The 25,439-nt window shown below is 31.8% G+C and overlaps 2 protein-coding genes across 4 annotated transcripts; one reads left to right on the top strand and one right to left on the bottom strand.

Annotated features, from left to right (window-relative positions):
- Window positions 1–5,975: 5,975 nt before the first annotated feature.
- On the top strand, window positions 5,976–11,063 carry LOC133289192 (isoflavone reductase homolog). The gene is made up of 4 exons (XM_061487075.1): window positions 5,976–6,308; window positions 9,238–9,478; window positions 10,346–10,549; window positions 10,626–11,063. The coding sequence occupies exons 1-4, from the start codon at window positions 5,979–5,981 to the stop codon at window positions 10,787–10,789; spliced, it is 939 nt and encodes a 312-aa protein (XP_061343059.1). The 5' UTR covers window positions 5,976–5,978; the 3' UTR covers window positions 10,790–11,063.
- A 376-nt stretch (window positions 11,064–11,439) lies between these two features.
- On the bottom strand, window positions 11,440–15,522 carry LOC133289212 (myb family transcription factor PHL11). Of its 3 annotated transcripts, none has more exons than XM_061487106.1 (7): window positions 15,449–15,522; window positions 14,741–15,090; window positions 14,033–14,109; window positions 13,012–13,072; window positions 12,707–12,779; window positions 12,190–12,259; window positions 11,440–12,048 (listed from the first exon to the last, which is right to left on the bottom strand). In XM_061487106.1, the coding sequence occupies exons 2-7, from the start codon at window positions 14,871–14,873 to the stop codon at window positions 11,656–11,658; spliced, it is 807 nt and encodes a 268-aa protein (XP_061343090.1). In that variant the 5' UTR covers window positions 14,874–15,090; window positions 15,449–15,522; the 3' UTR covers window positions 11,440–11,655. The 3 variants fall into 3 exon arrangements, with proteins under 3 accessions (XP_061343090.1, XP_061343089.1, XP_061343088.1); XM_061487105.1 differs by having other exon boundaries at window positions 15,468–15,519; XM_061487104.1 differs by lacking the exon at window positions 15,449–15,522 and having other exon boundaries at window positions 14,741–15,414.
- Window positions 15,523–25,439: the final 9,917 nt, after the last annotated feature.

Raw genomic sequence — 25,439 nt, 5'->3', positions numbered from 1 at the left:
TATTTTTTATTTAAAATTTAAATTAAAAAAATTCACTCACTTTCTTTTCCATAATTTTCATTATATATTTCTTTCTTTTACTTAAAATAACTCAATCTTATATCTTTTAAAACAACAAATATCAATCTGTTACAAGTTATGGCAAACAAATTAATTAATTGCATTTTAAATAAAAAAATACAAATTTATTGTTGTTTTGAAATTATTTACGCGCGTATTGCAGTGTGTCACGCTTGGATTGGGCGTCACCAGTCACGCCTAAGTTATGCGTCACCCATGAGGCAGTCTCGCCTAAGTTAGGCGTAAAACTTCTAAAGGCCATAACTTTTGACTCGAGTATCCAAATCAGGTAATTCTTTTTTTGATTCCACATAACTTTTTGAGAGCTACGCAATGACACCTCATTTGGTATACTTGATCTCTCACAAACACAATTTGAATTTGCAACGATGAGACTTTATCTTATAAGTCGTGGTTTGAAATTAATGATGACGCCAAAGTGGATTAGTCCATCTATAAATAAGAATACTTAATGTCATAGTAAAATATATACTTTCTACCAAATGTTTGAAAAAAAAATAGTGTATGATATTGCGAGAAAAGAAAGTGCCATAATATAAAAGTGTGAGAGAGATTGATGAAAATATAATGTTCTTTAAGTTGTATTAAAAAATGCAAAACTTTTGATATATTGCATTAAAAACATGTTCTTCTGCATTATTACAAACATATATAGCACCTCAAACCCTCTTATCAAAGCACGTTTCATGAAAAGCCTGCAATTGGATGCCCCTTTGGCATATTTCATCTTTGTGAATGATGTTATTTAAAATTTTACTTCCCAGCATTAAGAAATAATTCTCCGAAAATTTTTCAATGCGTAGATATCGAAAAATTATATGGAATAAAAAAAATCACTGCTTTAGACTTCCAAGCCAAAAAAATTACATAGGTCTTCTTTGAATTTTTGAAGGAACACGATTTCAATTAATTGGGTTTATTTTGAATTTTTTTTTTTTTTGGAGTCGACATTTTTTTAATGGATTAAAATGGGGGGTAAGATATTGTAACAACCAATTAGTGTTACTACTAATCAATTTCACCGTTAGATCGATTATGTTGATCCAACGGTTATACTTATTTCCATCTTTGTATGATTATGATTTCACGTATTTAATGTGAAAGTATTATATATGGAAAATCATAACCATACAAAGGTAAAAATAAATATAAAGTATTAAATATGGATAATCATAATCATACAAAGATGAAAATAAATATAACTGTTTGATCAATATAATTGACCTAACGGTAAAATTGATTGGTAAGTAACACTAATTGGTTGTTACAACATCATTTCCCTTAAAATGGACCCTGTGTTTTTTCTTGAGGACAAAAAAATTATTTACTCTTTTTGAAAGAAGATTGTGTTTGGTGTTGGTTCCAAAATAATTCGGAGGCTTTTGGGTTGAAATGCTCTTATAGTATCATTGTTGCAAATTTGAATTGTGTTTGTGAGAGATAAAATATATCAAATGAGGTGTCATTGCATAGATCTCAAAAAGTTATGTGGAATCAAAAAACAATTACCTGATTCGGATATCCGAGTTAAAAGTTATGACCTTCAGAAACTATGAAGCACTGACACTTCAAAAATTTTGACGTGTCGTGTCCGACGCTTCCCGATACTCATCACAACTCTGACACTTCCCGACACTCCAATACTCTTTGCAAAGATTCAAAAAAGGTTAAAAGGTTACGTTGCGTTGCATTTTGAGTTATAACTATTAGATTCGTTATATTACGATTACGATTTTATTGAGTTTAATATAAATATTTGAGATATCTTATATTTCTTTGCAAAATTGATGGGAATTATAAGTTTAATTTTATTTTTTTGTTAAATTATTGAATACTAAATATAATATATACTACCTAAATTAAAAATATAATATAATATCAAAATGTGTCTTAACGTGTCAAAATTTAACATTTTTTATAATTAACATGTCAGAGTGTCGTGTCGTGTCGTATCCCTTGTCGGTGTAACATAGTTCAGAAGTTTAACGGTTAAATTGTTAATTTTTGGTGACACGTGTCAACACCAGACGATTGACGCCTAAATTAGGCGTAACTGCCTCTTGGTGACGCCTAACTGCATGACTGATTACTCCAAATTGGGTGTGATATTGTGCAATAAATGTGTAATTATTTAGAAAACAACCATAAATTCATAATTATTTATTATAAAAACAATAAATGAATTTTTTTGCCTACAAGTAGCGTTGTGCATGGGTCAGGTTGGGTCGGATTTTTGTGCCGACCTGACCCAACTTGGTTTTATAGGTTAGGTATTTTGACTTGACCCAGTTTAATTTGATCCAAGTCAGGTTTGACCTGATTTGAATTTTTTTGAACTGGTTCAGAACTGGATCATATCAGACTTGATTTGGTTTCTAAATTGGGTTTGACTTGGTTTCAAAATCGGGTCAAATCCGACCTGACCCGCTTTTGACTTAGTTTCAAAACTCGTTTGTGATTTGATTGTTTTTATAGTTATTGATTTAATTTTTAAACTCATGTAATTTAATTATTTATTTGTTTTAAAATATATAAATTATTTATTAAATCCACCCTACTTTGAGTTTCATCCTCCCGAACTTGTTAATATGTATAATATGCTCTCGACTTTTTGATCTTTTTGACCCACAATAATTAATTAATAACCATTTTGCCCCTTATTGTAAACTATCTACCAATCTGCCCCTCTTTAATCGATTAACTTGAATATTTAATCGATTAAATGGTCAAAATAAGCAAAAGTGGTTGACTGGAGATTTAATCGATTAAATCTTCCTACTTAATCGATTAAATCTCCTAAGTGTCGTTTAATAGTGTCAAAGTGCAATTGCCGCAAATGGAAAGACTGTGGTTGAGCATCGTGGCCTTAACAGTATTGATAAGAAAGACAGTGGTTCTGGTTCTGGTGCTGGTGCTTGTGTTTCTCCAACAGAAGTTAGAGCACTAGAAAAGAAGCTTACCCTCTTTGCTTTGAGGCTTGCAGTGCTTGAAAAAACAGCAACTGGCCTTGGAACTCTTGGTTTTATATGGGCAACCGTTGTTCTTCTTGGTGGTTTTGCCATTACCTTAGACAAAAGCGATTTTTGGTTCATCACCATCATTCTCTTGAGTGAGGGTACAAGGATTTTCAGCAGAAGCCGTGAACTTGAATGGCAACACCAAGCCACATGGTCTATTACTGATGCTGGAATCAATAGCTTCAGGATGTTGAGGTCCAGTTCTAACTTCCTCTTTCAAAGCATCAAAAGCCTTTGGAGGCCAATTGTCGTATTATATTGGACTTTGACACTATTAAACGACATTTGGGAGATTTAATCAATTAAGAAGGAAGATTTAATTGATTAAATATCCGGTCAACCATTTTTGCTTATTTTGACTATTTAATCGATTAAATATTCAAGTTAATCGATTAAAGAGAGGCAGATTGGTAGATAGTTTACAATAAGGGGCAAAATGGTTATTAATTAATTAATAAGGGGCAAAAGGGTCAAAAAGCCATATGCTCTCCTCAATACTTAATAATGCTGAATGTTGAACACATGAACTAGCAAGGATAATTATTATCCATATAAGAAAAGTGATATAACGAAGTTGCGCCTGTCTAGACGGATAAGTTTGAATGTTATAATACTGAACATAAAAAAAAGGTCTCAAATTAATTTGGCTTTTTCCACTTCATTATTCCCGGACCCAGGACTACTATTATTTTCTTATTTAATGGCACAAAATAAATAGTTTAGTCTTTAATAATCATTTGTGGCAATTATCATAATGTCTGTGATTTATCGTTTTCTTATTTATTTGTTGTGAACCCCCAAATTATCTTATCGCCCGTAAAGGCAATCCTAAAAATAAAAACTGAAATTGTGATTTTTCCTTTTTTTTTTCATATGAGTTAAGTTTTGAATCAATAGATCAATTATTAAAATAAGTCAGGTCTAAAACTGATCCAAGTAAAAGTAATCAATATTTAAACTCATTTTAAAAAATAATATTTATAAATTAAGTCAAAGTCAAATAAAGAGCAAAGTAAATCAATCAATTTTTTTTCACATCCTTACCTACAAGTTATACATAAACCTAGTAATGAATAATCACGCAACTGCTCTAATGTTCACATGCAAATATGCAATGATGGTCAACAACCTCAGCTTCCGTTCTACTCATTTTTCAAAACTATACCTGCTCATGTTTGACAAATCTACAATTCTAAGCTTTTCTTATCCAAGAAAGTAATAAAGTAACAAGACCAACCTATAAACTACCAAACAAAACAACACGACCTTCAACATATAATAAAAAATATTAAACCTAATATTAAAAGAGACCAGGATCAATAGTGGCGGCAGGATGACTTAAAAATCCATTATTTTATTTGAGACGTTGAAATGACATTATAAAATTTGAATACTACCTTAGAATTTTTTTACAGTAAATATCCTTTTCAATCCATCATAAATTTTATGATATTCGTTTTAATATTTAATAAATAAAAAAATTATTTGTGGTTCTTAAAAAATTTAAAGTGGATCTATTTTAGTTCTTTTGATGGACTAATGTTGGTCTTTTTTGAATTTGTGAAGGACCACAATTTTAACTAAATAGATCCATTTTGAATTTCTTAGGTACCACGAATAGCTTTTTTATTTGCTAAAAACTAAAACGGGTATCTTAAAATTTGCTGAGGACCAAAAAAGATATTTACTCAATTTTTTATTATATTGGCTTTATTAGTTAATGCTATTTTAATATTTCAAAATATTTTGGTCAATGAAATATTCAAATTCTGTTAATTTGTTCATATTGTATTTTTGAGCCGATGACATCTAATTAGATTCAGTGGATGGATCCAATGGACATTGACTTTTTTATTGAGTTTTTTTGGCCAGATCTCTTTTCTAACTTATTGAACATATATAAGGTTTGAATTTGTATGTCATTTGCACTTTCATCGCTTGTATGTCGTCTATATTTTCATCACAAAAGCTGTCAAGAATGATAAGCGATGGAGAGGAAGTTCCTACCATCAAGTTTTTGTGATGACTTTACAAGATACACACATTTATATTTTTAAATCTATCATTATTTGGATATTTTATAGTCATATACACGATTTCAATTTTTTAGATTTATCATACTAGAAATTAAAATAAAAACATTTAAATACAAACCAAAATTTTTATATCAATCGAGTTAGATTGAAATAAATAAAGAGAAATTATGAAAAACCTAGAGTTTAAGGGATCACGCCTAAAAAATAATTTTTAAAAAGATAAGACAATATAACAAACATATTTTAGGGACTCAATATGTTTAAGTTGCTTTCTTATTCAATCTCATACACCATTCAAAAATAAAAAGTGAGAGCATAGAAATAGCCTAGAAGCCAAATTTCATCGCACTATTGAAACTCAAAATAGACAATGATGGTTATAGGCATTTATGATCCTATTTTATTCCGATATAAATATATATAATTATTTAATTATTTGGGTATAAGCATGATCAAATCATAAAATTTTAAACTTTCAACTAACTATATAAGTACAAATTTTGTCCATGTTTAGGAGATTAACCTAATAACCTACATTTAATTCTCCATTTCATTTAAGCAACAATTTATTATTATTATTATTTTAATTTGGCTTGCCATCAACTTTTATAGAGTAACTTGCACAACAAATTAAATGAGAAGACACCAATCTATACTTTTTCGGGTGAACAGCTCAAAAGCGATTTTATAATAAAATACTAATTAATCTCCTAAAAAAAAAAACCAAATAAATGAAATTCCCAATCCCAACTACCACAAATATTTGAAGTTAAAGGTTGAGATTATTAAAAGTGTTTATATATATATAGTCAACCTTTGCACATCCAATTTGAGGATCAAGCTAATGGGAAAAAGCAAGGTTCTTGTTGTGGGGGGCACTGGGTATGTTGGGAGGAGGATAGTGAAAGCAAGTCTAGAACAAGGCCATGAAACCTTTGTTCTTAAACGCCCAGAGATAGGGCTTGACATTGAGAAGGTTCAGATTCTGCTATCATTCAAGAAGCAAGGTGCTCATCTTGTTGAGGCTTCTATCTCAGATCACCAGAGCCTTGTGGATGCTGTGAAACTAGTCGATGTTGTGATTTGCACCATGTCTGGGGTTCATTTTCGGTCTCACAACATATTGACTCAGCTCAAACTTGTTGAGGCCATCAAGGATGCAGGCAACGTCAAGGTATGTATACATAGATATATATATGTCCTGCAATCAAACATATATTTAGAACTTTAAGGCACACACAACTCTAGTACTCTGTATTGTAAAATTTTTTGGGATACATCACTTTAAAAGTTAGTTCAAAGGATGAGAGTGTTTAAGGCCTTATACGCTCCCTCACGCAAAAGCCCTTTAGGCTAGAAGCGTGGAATTACACAGGCTCAATTTTTAGTTTGCCTTTTTGTGCTTTTTATTTTAATTTCACTTTAAAGTGAGAGACGGTGAGGCTCTGAGACCATGTAAAGAATCTTGAGATACACCACAGCAAAAGCTAGCTCAAAGGATATGAGTGTCTAAGGCCTTATAAACTTCACATTAATTACAGATACAACTAATATAAGACTATATATCTCGACATATCTCTCCTCTTTGCAACTTGTTGATGCATATTTATGTGGACTTTTGAATTAGCCATATCCCTAGATGAGTTGCTTCCAATAAAGGGTTTGATTTGTTTACTGTATTAGGCTTGGAATTTAGTGTATAGGGAAAGTTCAGTGGCATAAAAATTGCAACATAGAATCTATGCAATTTCACAAGTGAAAACTTTAAAATAAAGAAGAAAAATCTCTTAGTGGCGTGCTTTTTGGTTTAGATGACAAACATTTGTTCTATGTGAGAAATATTCTCTGTTTAATTAATTTCTCGCTCGTGCATATAACATTACGTATTTTGTTGGAAAACTAGTTTTATTAACCGTAGGACATAAATTTTCATATTTGAAGGCTTATTAATTACATTATTTTTCTTATACTAAGAATTGATTTCTTTTATTGTGGGTCGCGTATATAAAAGAAATAAGTTAATGCTTATCGAAGATCAGAACAGTTTAGAAATTATATCATTCTTTGATATTTAGAAGTAGCATTATTTTTTTAAATATTAAAAAAAATCTATCATTGAGAATATTTAAATCCGTTTCAAGAATTTTCAAATAAATATGAGTATGTATAAATACTATGTACCTGTCTTTATCAGAACCCACACGGATATTAATCAGACATATGATTTCTTCATATCTCACAATCTAACTAATCTTTCTTTATACACAAAACTAAAAAATAGCCTCATTTCGTATATGGCTTTCCCGGGATAATCCAAGAGATTGAAGTGGACAAGGCTGTGTAGACAGGCTTTTTAGTGTACTAGACAGGTGTTGGCTGGCCTAGGCTATGTGCCTAGTTGGTGAGAGAAAATGTAGAGGGCCCGCAACATTGGTCCTTCCAAAAAGAAAAAAATAGAGTGAGAAAGAGGAGAGAGGAGAGAGAGAGCGAGAAGAAAAAGAAAAAAAAGAACTATGGAATAAAATTTCCTGGTTGAGGGTTGGGTTTTTTATTTTGTCTCTTTGCTATTCCTTGTTAAGGGGACGTTTGGTATCGGAAAATTTTTTATTTATCCGGGAATTTCGATTTTCAAAAATATGATTTTTGCAATCAGTTTACGATAATATTTAAAAATTTAAAATTTAGAAAAATTCAATTTCCGAGAATTCTTCAAAATCCCGCATAGCAAACGCCGCGTCAACAAAATAAATCATGTGTCAGACATTGATTATTGCCGACTAATGCTTCTTAGCGGAAGATCGATCAAAATATCATTTTTTAATTAAATAAATAACTGAGGTAAGCAAACACTCACTAGTCAATGAATTTTCAGAATTAAGATTTTGAGTTCATAAAAAAAAAGGAATGGATATATTGGCAGATAAAAAGTTTATAAATTATATTATGTATTATTGGTAGTACATTTCCAAAAGATAATATACTATTTATAATACATAATATAATTTATAAGTTTATAAATAAAAAAATTTATAAATATAATTTTTCCTTAAAAAAAATATATTTATGAGAATAGTCTTATACATTAATGTGCGTAGAGAACGAGAAAAAAAATAAAATCGAAGATTAGTATTTTTTATTTTATATGAGATAATTTTAATTTTTTATAAATAAAAGTATATGAGATTTATGTTTTTTTCTCACGTGGGTTCATAATGCATATACTTTTATTTATGTATCGGAGATGATATTATTTTCTATAATATGAGAAATATTAATCCAATAATATTATGATAACCAAACGATCGAATTGGATTAAAACGAGTAGATATAAAAAAAGAAATTTTTTTTACTTCTTTATGTGTGCCATAAAAAATAGGCAAGATTCATATATTTGCTTTCTTCCAAAGAAGGCCTAATTAGGCAAATGGTAAAGGAGACACCGAATTCATAACATTAAGCGCACAATATTAATATCATAAATCTTATGGAACTAAAAGCTCGTTGATTACAATTCGTCTCTTTAATGGTTAGAACTTGTTTCTTTTTTAATAATATTAATTAAGCGCACTTGTTCATTTGATTTTTTGATAGGATTAAAAATTTTATTTTTGGATATAACAGGAAAAAAAGAGTTTGCAGTTGGATTAAACTTATTTTTGAGCAATGCTTTGTATTCCCTTTTCGATATTACAAGTATCAAGCAAAAAAAGAAGAAGAACTCTTTTAACATCTGAAGCAAGAAATTAATAACTGATTATTAGTAATTTAGTAATTACAAATGTAATAATAATTTAATTAGAGATTAATGGTTCTCCTACAAGAAGAAGATAATTTTATCTCCTACATAAATGTAGAGTACATGACTGTATGAGTAGGAGAGAAAGAAAGAAAAAAAATAGATCCATCCACTATTATATATACATGAGAAAATCAAACCCCTTTGTTTATAGGGGAAAATGTTATAATATAGTTTTTTTTTGTTTATTTACATTATGCAAATTTTGAATGATTAAAAATTAGTCTTATATGTATAGTTGTAAGATTAATGATGAAAACTAATTCTTCGTGTGTATTGAATTTAATGTGTTTGTTTCTATCCGTAGCGTTTCCTGCCTTCAGAATTTGGCATGGACCCAGCACTAATGGGACATGCACTTGAACCGGGAAGAGTGACATTCGATGAGAAAATGATTGTAAGGAAAGCAATTGAGGATGCCAGTATTCCTTTCACTTACATATCTGCTAACTGTTTTGCCGGCTACTTCGCTGGTAACCTCTCTCAGATGGGCACCCTCTTACCTCCATCACACAAGGTGCTTCTCTATGGTGATGCAAATGTCAAAGGTAATAATAAGCTTTAGTAATTCTTTAAACGCCTGAATGTTTGTACCGTGGATGTAGATAAGATAAGTTATCTATATTCATTCTAAAAATGATATCATTTATTAACTTGAAATAAATTATAATTACAAAAATACCTTGATTTCTGTCATAAAACGATATCGTTTTGAGGTTAATGTAAGCAACAACAAAAAAACCCTTCTCTAAAACAATTAATAGTGATTAATCTTTAATATTCTTTTTAAAAAAAAATTAAAGGTGAGCTATATCTGTAACCATAGATGTGGGTGGGTGGGTGGTTGTGAGTTGTAAATTTGTTATCATAGTTTAAAAATGAGTAAATACTTTTTTTTGGTTCTCAGGAAATTTTACGATGCCCGCTTTAGTCTCTAGCAAATAAAAAGATCCATCGTGGTCCCTAAGAAATTCAAAATGGATCCATTTTAGTCCATTTGAGGGACTAATATAGGTCTTTTTTCAATTTGTGAGGGACCACGATTTCAACTAAATGAGTCCATTTTGAATTTCTTAGGGACCATGATAGGACTTTTTATTTGCTAGGGACTAAAGCGGGCATCGTAAAATGTACTGAGTACCAAAAATGATATTTACTTTTTAAAAATTAACACACACATTGGGTCTATTATTTTATGGGGTTTACATTTGTCATTTAACATGACACAACAAAGTTTCTTACCCACAACATTTTGTGGGACCCACACTTTTGGAAGAAAAAAGAAAAAACTACGGCACCCAAAACGAATCTTATAACATTACAGAATCACTTTTCCAACAACATAATTCTTATAAAACTCTTATTTTATAATGATGAATTCACAATAAGATATGTGGGGTGCATGTTTGCTCCAGTTGTTTATATGGATGAAGATGATGTTGCGACATATACAATCAAGACAATTGATGATCCTCGAACATTGAACAAGACGGTATACCTAAGACCACCAGAAAACATTCTCACTCAGAGAGAGCTGATTGAGAAGTGGGAGAAACTCATAGGAAAGCAACTAGACAAGTCCACCATATCTGCACAAGACTTTCTTTCTTCCATGAAAGGTAAAGTACACCCTTTACCCCAAAAAAGAAAAAAAATAAGAAATAAAAAATGACTCTTGATTGTTGTGAATTGCAGGTTTGGACTATGCAAGCCAAGTGGGAGTGGGGCATTTCTATCATATTTTCTATGAAGGGTGCTTGACAAACTTTGAAATAGGAGAAGATGGAGAAGAAGCCTCACAGCTTTATCCAGAGGTGAAATACACACGCATGGATGAATATCTACAACTTTATGCGTGATGAGGTTATGAACACGAAAAATTATACTTTTGACCCACCAAAATAAATAAAGAAATTCTGGGAGTTGTTATCATAAAACAATTGAGTAGAAAGAACGCTGACCATATACTTGTTAGTGATTTTACTTCTCTCAGTTGAAGGGTTTGTAATCATGTTTGCTTTAATTGTGAACTTGTTTCAGTTTTCATCTGAGCTCCACAACAAATCAACCTAAATAATGGTGACCTTGATTATGGTTGATGTTGCTAGCCTTTCAACCTGGAAGTGAAAAGAGAAAAAACAAATGTGATGATTTGGAATTTTGGACTAAATAGCGTATCTTGGGCTCACAAATCTCGTACTAACTTTTGCCTATAAAATTGAACATGCCATATTTAAATTGAATTACCCGTTCTCAATTATGTTAATATGCCCAGTCAATTGAAACACAACACTTAATTCTAGTGGTAAGGAGTTTGTTTCTCTCAACCAATTATACCAATAGAGAAAAAGGGTTGGATTTGTAATAAACCGGTTGGGAAAACAAAAACTGGGAAAGGAAAGGTTAATCAACAATATTGCATTGATACGTTTTTCTGTCTCCCAAGTCCCAAGTGCTACTAAAAACATGAATAGTAGGCTGGTTCCAAGGACCACCCTCAAATCTCCCTGCTCGGTTTTTGCAACTTGAAGTTTGGTGTAAGCGAAGATAGAAAGTGGGGAATAAGCATAGATATTAGCTTTCCTTTAGAAAAAGGTAGAGATAACATGTTATCCTAAATGTAACTTTAGTCAATAAGAGAGAAGGAGAAAATTATGGACAATATCTAGGGAAAGGGGTATATAACATTCAATTCAATGGTTAAACATATGATAATTCAAAACCTTTATATCCTATATGAAAGCATCTTGGCTTCCATTTCAGCTCCACCTGCGGATACAAGGTCATTACTACCTTTGATGTTTAAGTCAAACTGTACTGAACCCCCTTCAACCTTAGGCTTTTGATCCTTATTTTCTTCACTTCCTACTTCTTGATAATGGAAAGCTGAGACATGGCTCTTATTATAGAAATCATTCACGTCTATTATGTTTTCTTTGCTATCTTTATTCATATTTTCCATGAAATTTGACAAAGCAGAGTTGAATTCAGTCAATTGAGCTCTTGATGCTTCAAGACTGCCCGGTCCATCCAGGGAAAGGGTCCTCCGAGCTTTCTCTAACACGGTTTGCAAATACTTCCCTTGGGCCTCTATTCTCATCTGCAATTTCTTATGCACCTATTGGAATGGAAGAAGTCTTGCACAAATGAATTACAATATTCTATAATTGAACGGTAAGACTTTGTTTGAAAAGTTAGAAAATCACAACCTACCAAGAAGGACGCAGTAAAACTATGCAAGTCAAAAAATGATAAATACCTCGAGCTGCTCTTCTAACCTCTTTTGAACTTCAATCTGATGCCTCAGTGCTTCTGCTACTGGGATTTCTCTGTTTTGGTTATGTAAACTTGTTATGAGAGGAGAAACTAAACAGATGCAGTGAGTTGCACTTACAGAATTAAAAGGGAAAAGTTCACCAATGTCCCTGTGATTTGCTTCAGAAACACTTATGCTTCTGTGGTTTTTTTTCTATCACACATGCCCTTGTGGTTTGCAAAATGGTATGTTTTTTATCACATATGCCCCTGTGGTTTGCAAAAGAGTATGTTTTTTATTTTTTACAAAGCACAGGGACATATGTGATAGAAAAAAAACCACAAGGGCATAGGTGATTCTGAAGCAAACCACAAGGGCATTGGTGAACTTTTCCCAAATTAAAAATGCTAGTTATGCAGATAAGAAGTTTTAGATGAGAATTTGGCTCGAGGAAATTATAGTCATGCATATAATCTATCTAAACAAAAGAAGTAAAATTGTTGCTTAAATTTTAACATACCCGCATTCAGTATCACCTCTGTAACTGGTGTTAGGTTCTGAAGAAAGATCACTGAAATTTACATACGAACATCCTAAGAAGAACAAACATTATCAAACACGGGAGGAATATTATCAAACATTTCCAGGATTTATGTTCTCTATTTTAAGCAAATAGTCAAAAGTAATAGAAAGATTAAACCTCATCCTCTCTAAGGTAAATAAAATGATAAAAAAATCTAGGGGAGAAGTCGGTCGAACTAGAGGATAATTAGTTAAAACTTTGCACGGGGTACTCTTGTTTGTCAAAACTTGTAATGCACTCACTCTTATTCTCTTTGTGCTGTTCTTCATTTTGTTTTCGAGCCTGCTGCCCAAGTCTATACTTCTGCAAATCAACAAGCAATACCATATATTATATGCCTCGAAATGGCAATTTTTTTCGATAACGGTTAGGAGAAAACAAGAAAATGAAGGACAGAGAGGAAGACAAATTTGAGCAATGGTCAGTCAGTACATAGAATAAAAAATTAAAAAAGAGATAAGCCGGCACATCAGTTAGGTGTACTACTTCTGAACTGTTAGTGAAGAATGAGAGCCACTTATGTAACCCCAAGGGGTGTTGTTTATCACTATAGAGGTGTCTTTGACAGCAATGTTATATACCAAGGCTATGCAAGAATTTCCTAGGTACTATGTGTAACAAAGGGGGAAGGTGATGAACGGCTACAAGGGCTCTTCAAGTTGACATAGTAACGGCTCATAAAGATAGTGAATCATGTCTTTGTAGTGAAGAAGGAGGGGGGTATTTATAGTTAGGATTAAGCTGCACTTACATGGGGGAAGGAGTAAGTCAATTGTTATGGAGAGTGCCATTGTAGCTTGGACTTGCTTAGTAAGGCACTTTGCAGCCGTTGTCAATGATACCGCACAACAGGAGAGGTAAGGAAGGGAGATATTCCAACCTAGCATTGACATTGCTAGGTTGGTATAGCAGAGGCTATGGGCCTATGATATGAGGCCAGTGTTATTGGGCTAGCCAATTGGGTCGGCCAGAACAATTTCAAAATGTCAAATTCTTGATTCTTTATCCATCTCCATGGTACTATGGATAAAATTGTTTAACTTATAATTTCAGTATTTTCACTCCTCTGTTTTATTTTATACTTCTTAGTTCACATCCTTGTACAATATTATTGTGCGGTACTAAATAATGATAATATCAATAGCTTTGTCTTTTCACTTCTCCGTCTATTTTTCACTTACTAGTTCACGTCCTTTTATAATATTTTATGGTATATCCATAAATGAAGAAAAAGGGCAGAAGAAAAAGTGCGGAAACTGTTACCTGTAAATGGCTCTTCAAATGATATAATGTCAAACCTTTCAAGCCCATTAACCTCAGAACAGACTTGGGAGTCGCCTCTGAACACAAAGCAAACCATTTCAAATTAATGTCGTTTTGTGACATGCGAAAACTTCCACAAACATTAAGCAATTAGGTTAGAAAATATTTGGTAAGAAAAGCTTTTAATAAACAAAATTTGATTAGCATAAATATTAGCTGCGCAAAACCCCGAGAGCAAAAACTCCATGGAGAGTGATCGGATATTATCCATTACATTACATCTTCTCCCTTTCATTTTCCTAGCTTCAGATATTACAATAAACCGAAGACCTTTCTTCTAGATCTTTATTCTCTACAATAATTTGTACCTTAAGAAAGTATCATACAAACGAGGAAAAAAAATTAAATGCGACTTTACTTGCATCAACATGCATATGCTAGAGTATTTTTTTTGTGGCAGACCAATTTCTTGGTTTTGTGCAGAGCAAGTAATTGGAAGTTCTAAAAACAACCCCATCGTTTCACTCTTAACTTTTTCCCTCTAGAGTTTCCTTTCAATGTCAATTCCAACCAAAACTTCTGTTTCAAGTTAACTTTTCTACATCAACAACAACTGATACGACGAAAGAAGATTGAAGGAAGGTAAACTAGTGAAAGAAGAAAAGCAGTAATAGTTAAGTTTAAAAGAAAAGAGTGTACTGTACATACTGTCAGGACCACCAAGCTTTGTGACGGCGTCCACAAACCGGTCGTGAAGATCAGTTGTCCACCTCAGCCTCGGCTTTGGGTCTCTCGTCATCGTCATCACCACCCCATTATAACCTCCGCCACCATTCTCCATCACTCACTTCCTTCTGCTTCAGCTTCAACTTCAACTTCAACGCTTCTTTTCTTTTTCTTTGTTTTTCAACTTCCAAAAAAAGCAAATTCCAATGAATCCCACTTGCAGCTTTTGCTTTATACGTCTCAGCCAAACAGTGCCTTCATTCTATCAAGAGGTCCCAAAAAGAGGAAAAAAAAAGAAGGGGATGCGTGTAGGCCACAGGAAGATATACCCTCTGCAAGTGACGATGTTTTAATGGCGGAATCTGTAATTCCAGAAAACAATAACCACTCCCAACCAAAACACACTCTGATCAGTAATCATAACCTATTGGAATTAAACCACAACCAATCAACTCAAGAGAACAGAACATCATTGATTACAGGAAAACAGAGGAATAGTGTTGTTTTGAAAAGAAAAAAGAAAGAAAGAATGGCTGAATAGCTTAAGAAGCAACAAAAACAAAAAGCGTCATACGCGGCGTTTGATTGGGTTTATATAATTGTGTAACAGTGATTCAAATTATTGTCACACTAGTCCTAAAATATAATATTATGCATAAAAGCATCATGGTTTAGGTGGCAATACAATACCCATTATAATTCATGTCACCTTGTAGAAATTAACGATTAACAACAACAATTGTTTGAGCGACATGTTAGAGGAAATCTCGGCGACGAATGCGAAGTGGCGTCGTGGATTGGATTCCGTATTAAAGACAAAGACAAGGGCATCCATCCCTCAAAATGTGTCTATCTACCGTTGGATCCGAATAACAGAAGAGAGGTGAATTTTTTAGGTATATCCAACGGCGCATGATGTGGGTTGCAGGAAGTGGAACGGGTGCATTGGAGCCACGTCGACATGCCAGCATGGAAAGATTCTAACCAAAATTGCATGATGAGAGTCCAAAGGAGAAGGTAGGTCATGATCACATGGATAAGATGGGAGGGAGGGAGAACTCGATCCCACGAAACCAACACGTTTCGGTTTGTCCATTAACGACGGTGACGGCAGAATATTCCTCCTCCCTCTCCGGCGGAGAAATGAAGGTGCAGCTGTACTTGGACCAGAGAATACTTCAACGCAATTAATTTTACTAATAGGGATATCAAACTAGCATAAAGTTTCAGCCAATAATAAAAAGAGTATTATTAAAACTAAAGTGTTTCCTTATAAAAGTCAGGCTTTAATCTAAATCAGTTATCCGGTATAAATTGAGAAAAAATTTCTCCTATTTGTATTTACTCTCAAAACGATATTATTTTGGAATTAGAACATTAAAAAATTATAATTATAAAGACTATAATAATTCTGAAATAAATTAAAATTATAAAAACACCATGATTTCTGCCCCAAAACACATCGTATTGGACTTACTGCAGATAACTTATATGCAGTAACTGCAAGAAAAAGCGAACTCATATAAATTATTTTAAACATGACTTGGTTTATTAAATTATTACAAGTCGGCTGCTTGTGGTAATCCTGGTATTGCAGCTTGTGGTGGTGTGATGAGAGACGTCAATGGAAAATGGTCGAGTGATTTTGCTTATAGGCTGGGGTGTTGTATTTCTTTCAAAGCTGAATTGTGGGGAGTGCTTAGGGGTTTGGAGATGGCTTGGGGTGCAGGATACCGTAATATAATCATTGAAAGTGATTCTTCTAGTGTAATCACTCTACTAACCAATAATGGTGTAGCAATCCACGAGTATCATCTGATATCTTGCATACAGATATGGATTCAAAGGAACTGGTCGGTGTCTTTTCGGCATACCTATAGGGAAGAGAATTCTTGTGCTGATTGGTTGGCCAATTTTATTTTAGATGATCAAGAGCAGACATCTAAAAGAATTTGGTGGGAACCTCCTTTTGGTATTAGGCTTTTGTTCCTTGCTGATTCTGTTAGTAGACCACGTGATGTGGTGTGTAATTTGTACGTTCTTTTCCTTGTTTGTTTCTCTTCTGTTTGGTTGGGATTATGCCTTTTGTTTATAAAAAAAAATAAAAATTATTACAAGTCAAATTACAAGTCAAAAATTTCTAACAAAAAATAATTAAATAAATAAAGAAAAAAATCCAACATGCAAGACAAGGTATCTAGATGCATACAATACCTATAAATTAAATAATATATTTTTTCATGAAAATTTTGAAAAGAGATAATCTTGTCAATGAGACAAAGAAAGAGCAAAAAATACCAAGAATAAAAAAAGTCTTGAGAATCGATCTATGATTTGGAAGATATGATAAGTTGATAAGGGGCAGCATAATAGTAAAATTTGATGGAGGAGAGAAAAACGATGGCGGGAAAAAAATTTAGGGTTAAGAAAAAATATGTTTGCTGAGAAAGAAAAAGATTGTGAAAAATACAAAAATTTAAACAATCATAAGATTTTATTTTATTAAAAAATAAATAAAAACATTATTTTTTAAAAAATAAATAAAATATTATTTTATTAAAAATAAAATATTATTATTAAAAAATACAAGTAGGACCTAAAATCTTAGAGGTCAGTCCTGTTAAAATAAGTTTGTAACCTGATTTGTAAATAAGTCTTTTAATAAGCTCAAATTTGTATTATTTTTAAAACAGATCCAATCAAGCAAGGACAAAGACAGATTAAACTACACACCAAGCCGCCTAACCCATTTAGGGCCCTATAATTTGTATGATAAGATCGTTGGTCCGTGAAGAATTGATAATCCTTCACGATGTAACACCTGCGTTTTCTTCTGTTCTTTTTACTTCCTTTCCGTTTGTCTTTTGCTAATTTTTTTATGGGGAGATTTTATTCCTTTTATTCGTTGGGTCCATCTCACGTAGACACACAGAGAAGAAATATCTCTTATGATGCTTTAATACCATGATTAATTCTTGAAAATGTTCTTAGAAAGTGAAGTTACATTTAACAGTAGGTGATTGATATTAACTATTTTCTCCACATATCATACCTGGTCATGACTGGTTTGTTCTTCTAGAATTGACATCTTTGCGTGACTTTTCCAAATTGATTTACAAAACGACAAACAATATGGTCATTTACAACAGAAAATGACAAATTTATATAGTTTGATACTACATAACAAGTTGGCCTGGCAATCCAATCGAGTACGGATCACATGCTCGGTCGGGCCACAAAGTGACGGTGGGAAAATGTTTGATGTCGCATGCCAACAGCTTATGTTATGTTTCTTAGAGAAAACTTTTTAAATCATAGTACGCAACCTTTGAAGCCTTTTCTAAGGTCAGTTTCGTGTGGTGAATACTGAATACAAGCTTGTTCATCTCATTCTTTTCGAGTCCCCTTCATACTTTAAGGGAACACAAGTTGAAACACATAAGTCGATCCGAGCAATCCACTGGCAAGAAAGTAGAAAGTCTCTCTAATTAAGGATTTGAACCGCTGTATTTTTCAAAGTTGGAACACTGAACAAAAAATCTCCACCATTCCTCTATATTTGTAAGCAATAAACCATAACATTTATCATTAAATATTTCTAAAATTTAAAATACCTATCGGTTTAACAAGAAAATCAGCCGTTAAAGAAGCCACTAGCATTGGTTTAGTGATAAAGGATTTAGATAATTTGCATAAGGTTATAGGTTCAAACATCTTCAAGCAAATTAAGAAGCCCATACATGACCTTAGGCTTCGCAAATAAATTCTCACCATAAAAGTAAGCAGGATTAAAAAAATAAGCATCTACATGGAGATCAGGGAGCAGGTGCTAATCCAATTGAGAATCCATGAGATCTTTATTGGAGTTATAGATTTTTTTTAATCATTCCTGATTGTCTTCTTAACTGTGTTAATAGCCTTCTCCATACCTTCATAAACATAGCCCAATGAAGGTTTTTCGTCTGCATCAACAATCTGATGATAGGGGCTATGATCTTCAAAATCAGTAAGCAATTATTCGAAATCCATGACAATACTACCAAAATCTTTAGCAGAAACAGATTTTGCTAACTTATGGCCAGCAAAATGCTTATTTAAAACTTGAGCCTGCAAGTCATGACAAGAATACCACATGAATGCAAACAAAAAACAGTTACTTTTGAAGCACGTGATACAAGACTAGACACTGGGACATGCTGCCAATATCATTCAAAAAAAGATTCAAGCAAAGAGCAGCACAAGGTGACCAATAAATACTGTCATATTTCTTGTTAAGAACCTTGAGGTCAGCACCCTAAAAGTTAGCTCAAAGGGTGGGAGTGTCCAAGGCCTTATAAACCTTCACACGCCCTCTCACACGAGAACCCACTGGGCTTGAAGGGTGGACAACATACAAGCCCACCTACATGTGGAAATTCCACTATGAAGAAAGTGGGAGACGGTGAAATTTCGAATGCTCTATACCATGTTAAGAACCTTGAGGTCACCACCCCAAAAGCTAGCTCAAAGGGTGAGAGTGCCCAAGGCCTTATAAACTTCACATTAGTTGCTCATACAACCAATGTGGGACTATATTTCTCAACATTTGTCGTGAAACAACGTTCTTGAATCAACGTTCAAGCTGATAAATAGTTAGCTGCACTATCAGACACTACACGCAGAACAACAGGCCCAACCCACTCAATAACCTCTAAGAACATGTTAAACAACGCTTTTGGATCCTTCACCACATCAGAGTTATCCATAGATTTAAAATGAAATCCCAGCAGGGCTATACACTAAGAAATTGATCATATATAGTTGTTTGTGTTTGACCAGTCCAACCATCAGCTATAATTGTACATCCATTTACGATAACTATCAACAAACAGCTAATGCTCTTTCTTACAATCTCTCAACAAATTACCTCTCAGCTCATGATAAGATGGAGATCTATATCTTGATCCAACAGCAATAGTTGCATCTAATGCTAGCTGAAAATAAGGAGACTGTACAGCACTAAATGGAATACCACAATCATATAATCATCTTGCTAATTGCAATTACCTTATATGCTCTTGTTACCACATCTTGACCACCTTAATTACTCCTGATAATTGGTTGGGAACTAGGAATTGTCCTTTTAACAAAAAAGTTATCCGACTGTTTGGCATGCCTTTGTTGTCGGCTTGCTACTGTTTCTTTGTAAGATGAGGAAATTCTTGTGCTTCTTCAACCTCTTCCATTGGTTGATCATCTTCATATGCTTCATCATCAAATCTACAACTTAAAAGTTGTCTTCCTCTTCCCTTTTTCTTTTTCTAATTCATCCAAAATAGCTCTCATTTTAGCACAAACATCGTGTGGAACATTCTTACATGAAGCAATCTGACCTTTCTTACAAGCGAGGTGATGCTTCATTCTAAATATTCCCCCACCTTTATTTTTTTTTGCACAATATAGGCATGTGTACACGTGTTTCCCTTGTTCTACAGAATGAGCAAAATGATTCCATGCAGGATCAGTCTTTCGACCAACATTTGAGGTGGCTATGGACTGCATCTCTGATGACTGAACATTTAAAGCAGCATCCATGTTATCCAAAAGTATAATAGGAAACACCCCACATTTTAATTAAACAGCATCCATATGGATTCTATGTTCGCTTGAGAAATACAATGTCTAGACAATCCATATGAATGAAATAGATACCTTAATTTTCTTAGTTAATAATATCTACAACTCAGATTCAGTAACCGAATCTATCTCCAAAAGAAATTAAAAAAAGATACATCTAAATAACAGAGACTGACCCATATCTGAGAAAGTTGAAGAGCACAAAGAAATATTACCGGAAAATCTTAAAGCCAAAAGGTTACCTTGTTCCCAATATGGTTAGCATATGCAACTTGTTCACAAATCTATCCAGTTTAACACACTGAGAAATCAGTTCATGACTACAAAATGTTTCAACAACAGGATCAGGCTTTTGCAAGACCTACAAAAGGGATTAAAAACTAATATGGTCCAGTCAACTGTTTCATGAACCTAACTACTGCAGTTAGAAAGAGGACACAAAAATTTTGATCATGCCCTCAACAAGTTGACTATATATGGGAAAGACTAAAGCTTCCAGAAAAAAGTTTAAGGATGAAGGAGAAACCCATGGAGATTTTTAAATACCAGGTATAAAATTGATGCAGAGAGATGAGGACTCATTGTCCACATCCAACTCATCTTTTTTATATTATTTCCTTTTCCTTACACTGCCAATTCATATCATGCCTTAAACCTATGACCCAGAGGTCCTAGACAAAGTGAATTTCAGACTTCCAATAGAATACTTCCAACAGATCACTAGTTTTTTGAACTATAAGCAATTTACATAACTATGGAGATCAGTGACTGGAAACCATGGATCCATCAATATCCACCTCAACAAACTGCATTTACAACATTGTAAACTAAAGTAGACACAAGGTGATTAGCTACTTTACATGGAACTAGGTGTTATGAACAAAAAAAGATTACCTTCAAAATTATAGTGGTATTACATTGGCAGGTAGAGTCATCCTTCATACCCCATTTTCAATTAGGAGTATCAGATTTTAATGAAACGAAGGAATGAAGGCTTCTGTGGTACATTGCATTGCATGAGATAATGAAGAAATTCGAAAAGGGGTTACTTGGTGGCCAAATTGCTGAACAGAATCACGCATCGGAAATAGTTAAACCTGTTAATAGTATTTATTATTATACTTATTAGAATTAATTAATTTTTCGTGTCTAAATTAATTTGTCCATTTTATTTTATATTTTTCAATCTTATATATTTTACTTACTATATATTTATCAGTTTTATATTTGGGAAAAATGTTATCTGCATTTATTCTCAAAACGACGTCGTTTTGGTATAAAAATCTTAAAAAATTATAAATATAAAGACTATTATAACTCTAAAATAAATTAAAATTACAAAAATACCATGATTTTCGCCTCAGAACGACGTCGTATTGGACTTACTGCAGAAAAAATGAACCCTTTATATTTTAATAAATATATATCTAATGTCGCTAAATGACATTTTGAAATTTCTTTATAATCAAAATTTATTTAATCATTAAATATTTGATAAGTTATTATATTTCGTAAGATTCTTTGATGAATTATCACTTAATAATTAATAAATATCTGAAATAAAATGAATAGAAAAAATAAGTTCCGAAATAAGCCCAGAATTAAATCAGAACATAACCACAAACCACGTATGAATAAAATGAATCGCTATTAAGTCGTAATTTTAAAAAAATAATTCGTTTGTTTGATTTATTTAAAAATAATTAATTAAAAAAGGTAGTAATTATAACCTTTCACAACAAATTTTCAACGATTAAATTTGGTAGTAAGAAAAAAAAGAATAAATATAAATTTTCCCTTAAAATATATTATAATAATTAAAAAAATTAAATTAAAAACCTAAATAAAAAACAGTTTTAGATCAGTTTATTTAAGTTTCTTTGAAAAAAGTGTTTTTCGATTAAAAGATATGTTTAGAAGTTTATAAAATAAGTAAAAAAATATTTGTCATTTTAAACGATACAATTTTGTATTATTTTTAATGAGATTATGTCGTTTTGGTGTATTTTTGCATTCTCTTTAACCCACTTTCTTTTTTTTCTAATTCAATAAAAAAATTGTAAAAAAATACAAAAACACAACAAAATGATGTAGTTTTTTTTTTTTTTTTGTAACCAAACAATGTAGTTTCATTAAAAATGACACAAAGTTGTGTCATTTAGAATGACAAACACTTTAAGCCATATAATAATTTGATAAATTTTTCATAAAAATGAAAACAAAAAAAAGTAGCTTTAATATTTTCTCAAAAGTTTAAAAAAAATCTAAAAATAACATAAAATATTTTTGCAATTTTAAACAAATACGCTCTTAATGTCTTGTTACTTGTCAGAAGCTAAAATATTATTTTTTAAAACAGTTTTTTAGTTTTCAGAACTAAAAAACTCATTTGGTAGCACATGTTTTATAAAAAATATTTTGAAAACTATAACTGATTTTTTGTTTTTAGAATCAAATTTAGAGAACACGCCTGAGTTGTTTTTGTTTTCTGTTTTGATTTTTAACTTTCAAAAAGAAAAAAATATAGAAAACAACTGTTTCCGTAACTATTTTTCAAAATAGTTTTTAAAAAAATATGGTAGAAGCGTTTTTTCTTTAAATTTAAACAAATGTACCAATACTAATAAATTTACAATAAGATATGTGGTGTTTGCTCCAGCTATCTACTATGATGTTGCGACATTCACAATGCAGACAGTTTACTAAGCATTGTTGTTTATGAGTAATATTTAATTTTAAGAAATAAAAATATTTTAGATTATCAAAAAAGGCCACAAATCTTTAAAAAAATAGTTATTTATTATTATTAATTACCCAATTCAAATGAATCACCGTTCAGTGATAAGGGATGACCATTAATAAATTGAACTTATATTTACTTATATGCACTATAGTATTTCTTTTGCAATTATAAGTCATTTAGATCACTTAAGAACGAATAACAATTATAGAAAAAGCAATAGATCTACATTCATAATTTTTACATTTTTTATAAATAAAACATATTATTTATGACTATTATTCATTTAGTGATAATAATATAATTGTTAATCACTCGATAAGAACAAATGATTGTGCAACAAAAAAGAATAGTCATTAATTTACAATTTTCTTTTTCATTTCACGTATGAAACATATAATTTCATTTATAACTATTAACCAATCAATGAAAACATGTATTTACTTATCAAAAAGTAAAAACAATTCAAAAATTGATTTCTCTATTAAATAAAATAAATAATTTTTTTGTTATCCTTCTTAAAAATTTAAATTTTTTATATCCCTTAATATTAAATATTTCTTTTCAGAGTCTTCCCATTAATTTTCCTTATAACAAAATCGAGTTTCATAAGGTTACAATAGTCAAAACAATACAATCCTGTGTTGGGTAATTAATTTCATCATTTCCTAAGAAACAGGTAATGTGCCCCCAAATGTGCATGCGTGTGTCTATTTCTAAAGCTTGCAAGTCAGTTTAATTTATCCAATAATATATACGGAACAAGCAACATGTATCTAGGTACGGTGGTTTTTAACTTTTATTGATTATTATTATTATTATTATTAGTTTATTACTGACCTTGTTAGAAATTAGAATTGGCTGAAAGCAATCAATATGTAACTGACCAGTATCTCAATTCTCAATACTTGTACTGCAACTTTGCACAAGATGACAAAATCTGGCAGACAAATTACAACAATTATTTTTTATTTTTAACGAACAAACCTGTGGTTGCCGCTTGAGCATCCAGTCTTCCAAATAATCCATCTATTTAAGGGCGACATTAATTAGTATAAAAATATAACAATTGACAGTAAATATAACAGATTTTAAATCAACATAATACAATAAAAACATAATGTCCTTAATTTTAAGTGTATGATATTTTTCACTACCCACATATAATATATAAAATTAAGAGTAAATACAATTTTTTGTTCCCATAAAGGAGCCCGATTTAATCTCTAAAAAAAAAAAATTTGTGATGACCTTAAAATTTTAATTTTTTTTAATTATGATTCTTCTGAAATTCAAATAAGATCATTTTTAATCTTTTAAAAATAGCTAATATGAATACTTTTTTTTTAAGAAATTAAAATGGGTTTCATATTTTTTTCCTGAAGACTAAAAAAAATATTTATTCTAAAATTGATATTTTTATATTTATCTTTTCACTTCAAATCATCTTATATAAACTCTATGCATTTTTATATATGAGAAAAATATTTCTGCAGTTACTGCAAATAAGTTATCTGTATTTATTTTCAAAATAACGTCGTTTTAGAATTAAAATATTAAAAAAATTAATCATAAAGACTATAATAATCTTAAAATAAATTAAAATTATAAAAACATCATGATTTCCGTCCAAAACGACGTCGTATTGAACTTACAACAGATAACTTATTTTTAATAACTGCAGAAAAACAAACCCTTTATATATATAATAAATAATTTTATCTCATCAACATTGAATAGTTAGACTATTACTACACTAAAAGCAAGGGTCCTACTTAAATGAAATTTATACGGCAAATCTATATAGATACAAAAAATAATACTAGCTGAAATTTACTTTGTTTTGCAAAGTCATAACTGTGGGTATATTATATGATTCCCAAGAGACAAAAGAAAAAATAAAGTAAAGTGAAGAGTATACCAATATATACTTTCCCTTAACAAGGCCCTTTGGCACCCTAGAAAGTGTCATTAACCCAGCTGTGCACAGTTGCACGCCAAACATACACACTCACTCACTCACTCACTACTGTCAACTTTGTTAAACTTATCTACCTCCTTTTCCTCCTTCTCTCGCCATTACTCTTTCTGACACATCTGCCTTCAGTTTTCTGTCTCACCAAAGCACAAGACCTAATGAAAGAGGTTACCATTGAAGCCGAAGGTGGCCAAGGGGGAGGAGGAGCACAAGGTGGTGCAACCGAGAGTGGAAAAGGCAGCATGGCTAGGCCAGACTTACATAACAGGGCCATGAAAATTTTGAGAGCCAGAGAGCCTTACAATGGTTATGAAGAAGTAGGAGAAAAACCCTCAAGATTTGAAGTT

This window comes from Gastrolobium bilobum, unplaced genomic scaffold, assembly GCF_033153095.1.
Source record: "Gastrolobium bilobum isolate Gb01-03AN ecotype WA unplaced genomic scaffold, APGP_CSIRO_Gbil_v1 utg10696, whole genome shotgun sequence".
Taxonomy (NCBI): domain Eukaryota; kingdom Viridiplantae; phylum Streptophyta; class Magnoliopsida; order Fabales; family Fabaceae; genus Gastrolobium; species Gastrolobium bilobum.
The sequence above is the reverse complement of the archived record's forward strand: the minus strand, read 5'-3'. Positions and strand labels throughout refer to the sequence as shown.

Bases quoted from the DNA above. Each gene is read 5' to 3' on its own strand.
- LOC133289192 (XM_061487075.1), top strand. From the start codon at position 5,979: ATGGGAAAAAGCAAGGTTCTTGTTGTGGGGGGCACTGGGTATGTTGGG. The intron at 6,309-9,237 runs GTATGTATACAT...TTCTATCCGTAG, and splicing joins AGGATGCAGGCAACGTCAAG to CGTTTCCTGCCTTCAGAATT. The intron at 9,479-10,345 runs GTAATAATAAGC...TGTTTGCTCCAG, and splicing joins TGGTGATGCAAATGTCAAAG to TTGTTTATATGGATGAAGAT.
- LOC133289212 (XM_061487106.1), bottom strand. From the start codon at position 14,873: ATGGAGAATGGTGGCGGAGGTTATAATGGGGTGGTGATGACGATGACG. The intron at 14,110-14,740 runs GTATGTACAGTA...CTTTGTGTTCAG, and splicing joins AAAGCTTGGTGGTCCTGACA to AGGCGACTCCCAAGTCTGTT. The intron at 12,049-12,189 runs GTATTTATCATT...CCATTCCAATAG, and splicing joins GGTTAGAAGAGCAGCTCGAG to GTGCATAAGAAATTGCAGAT.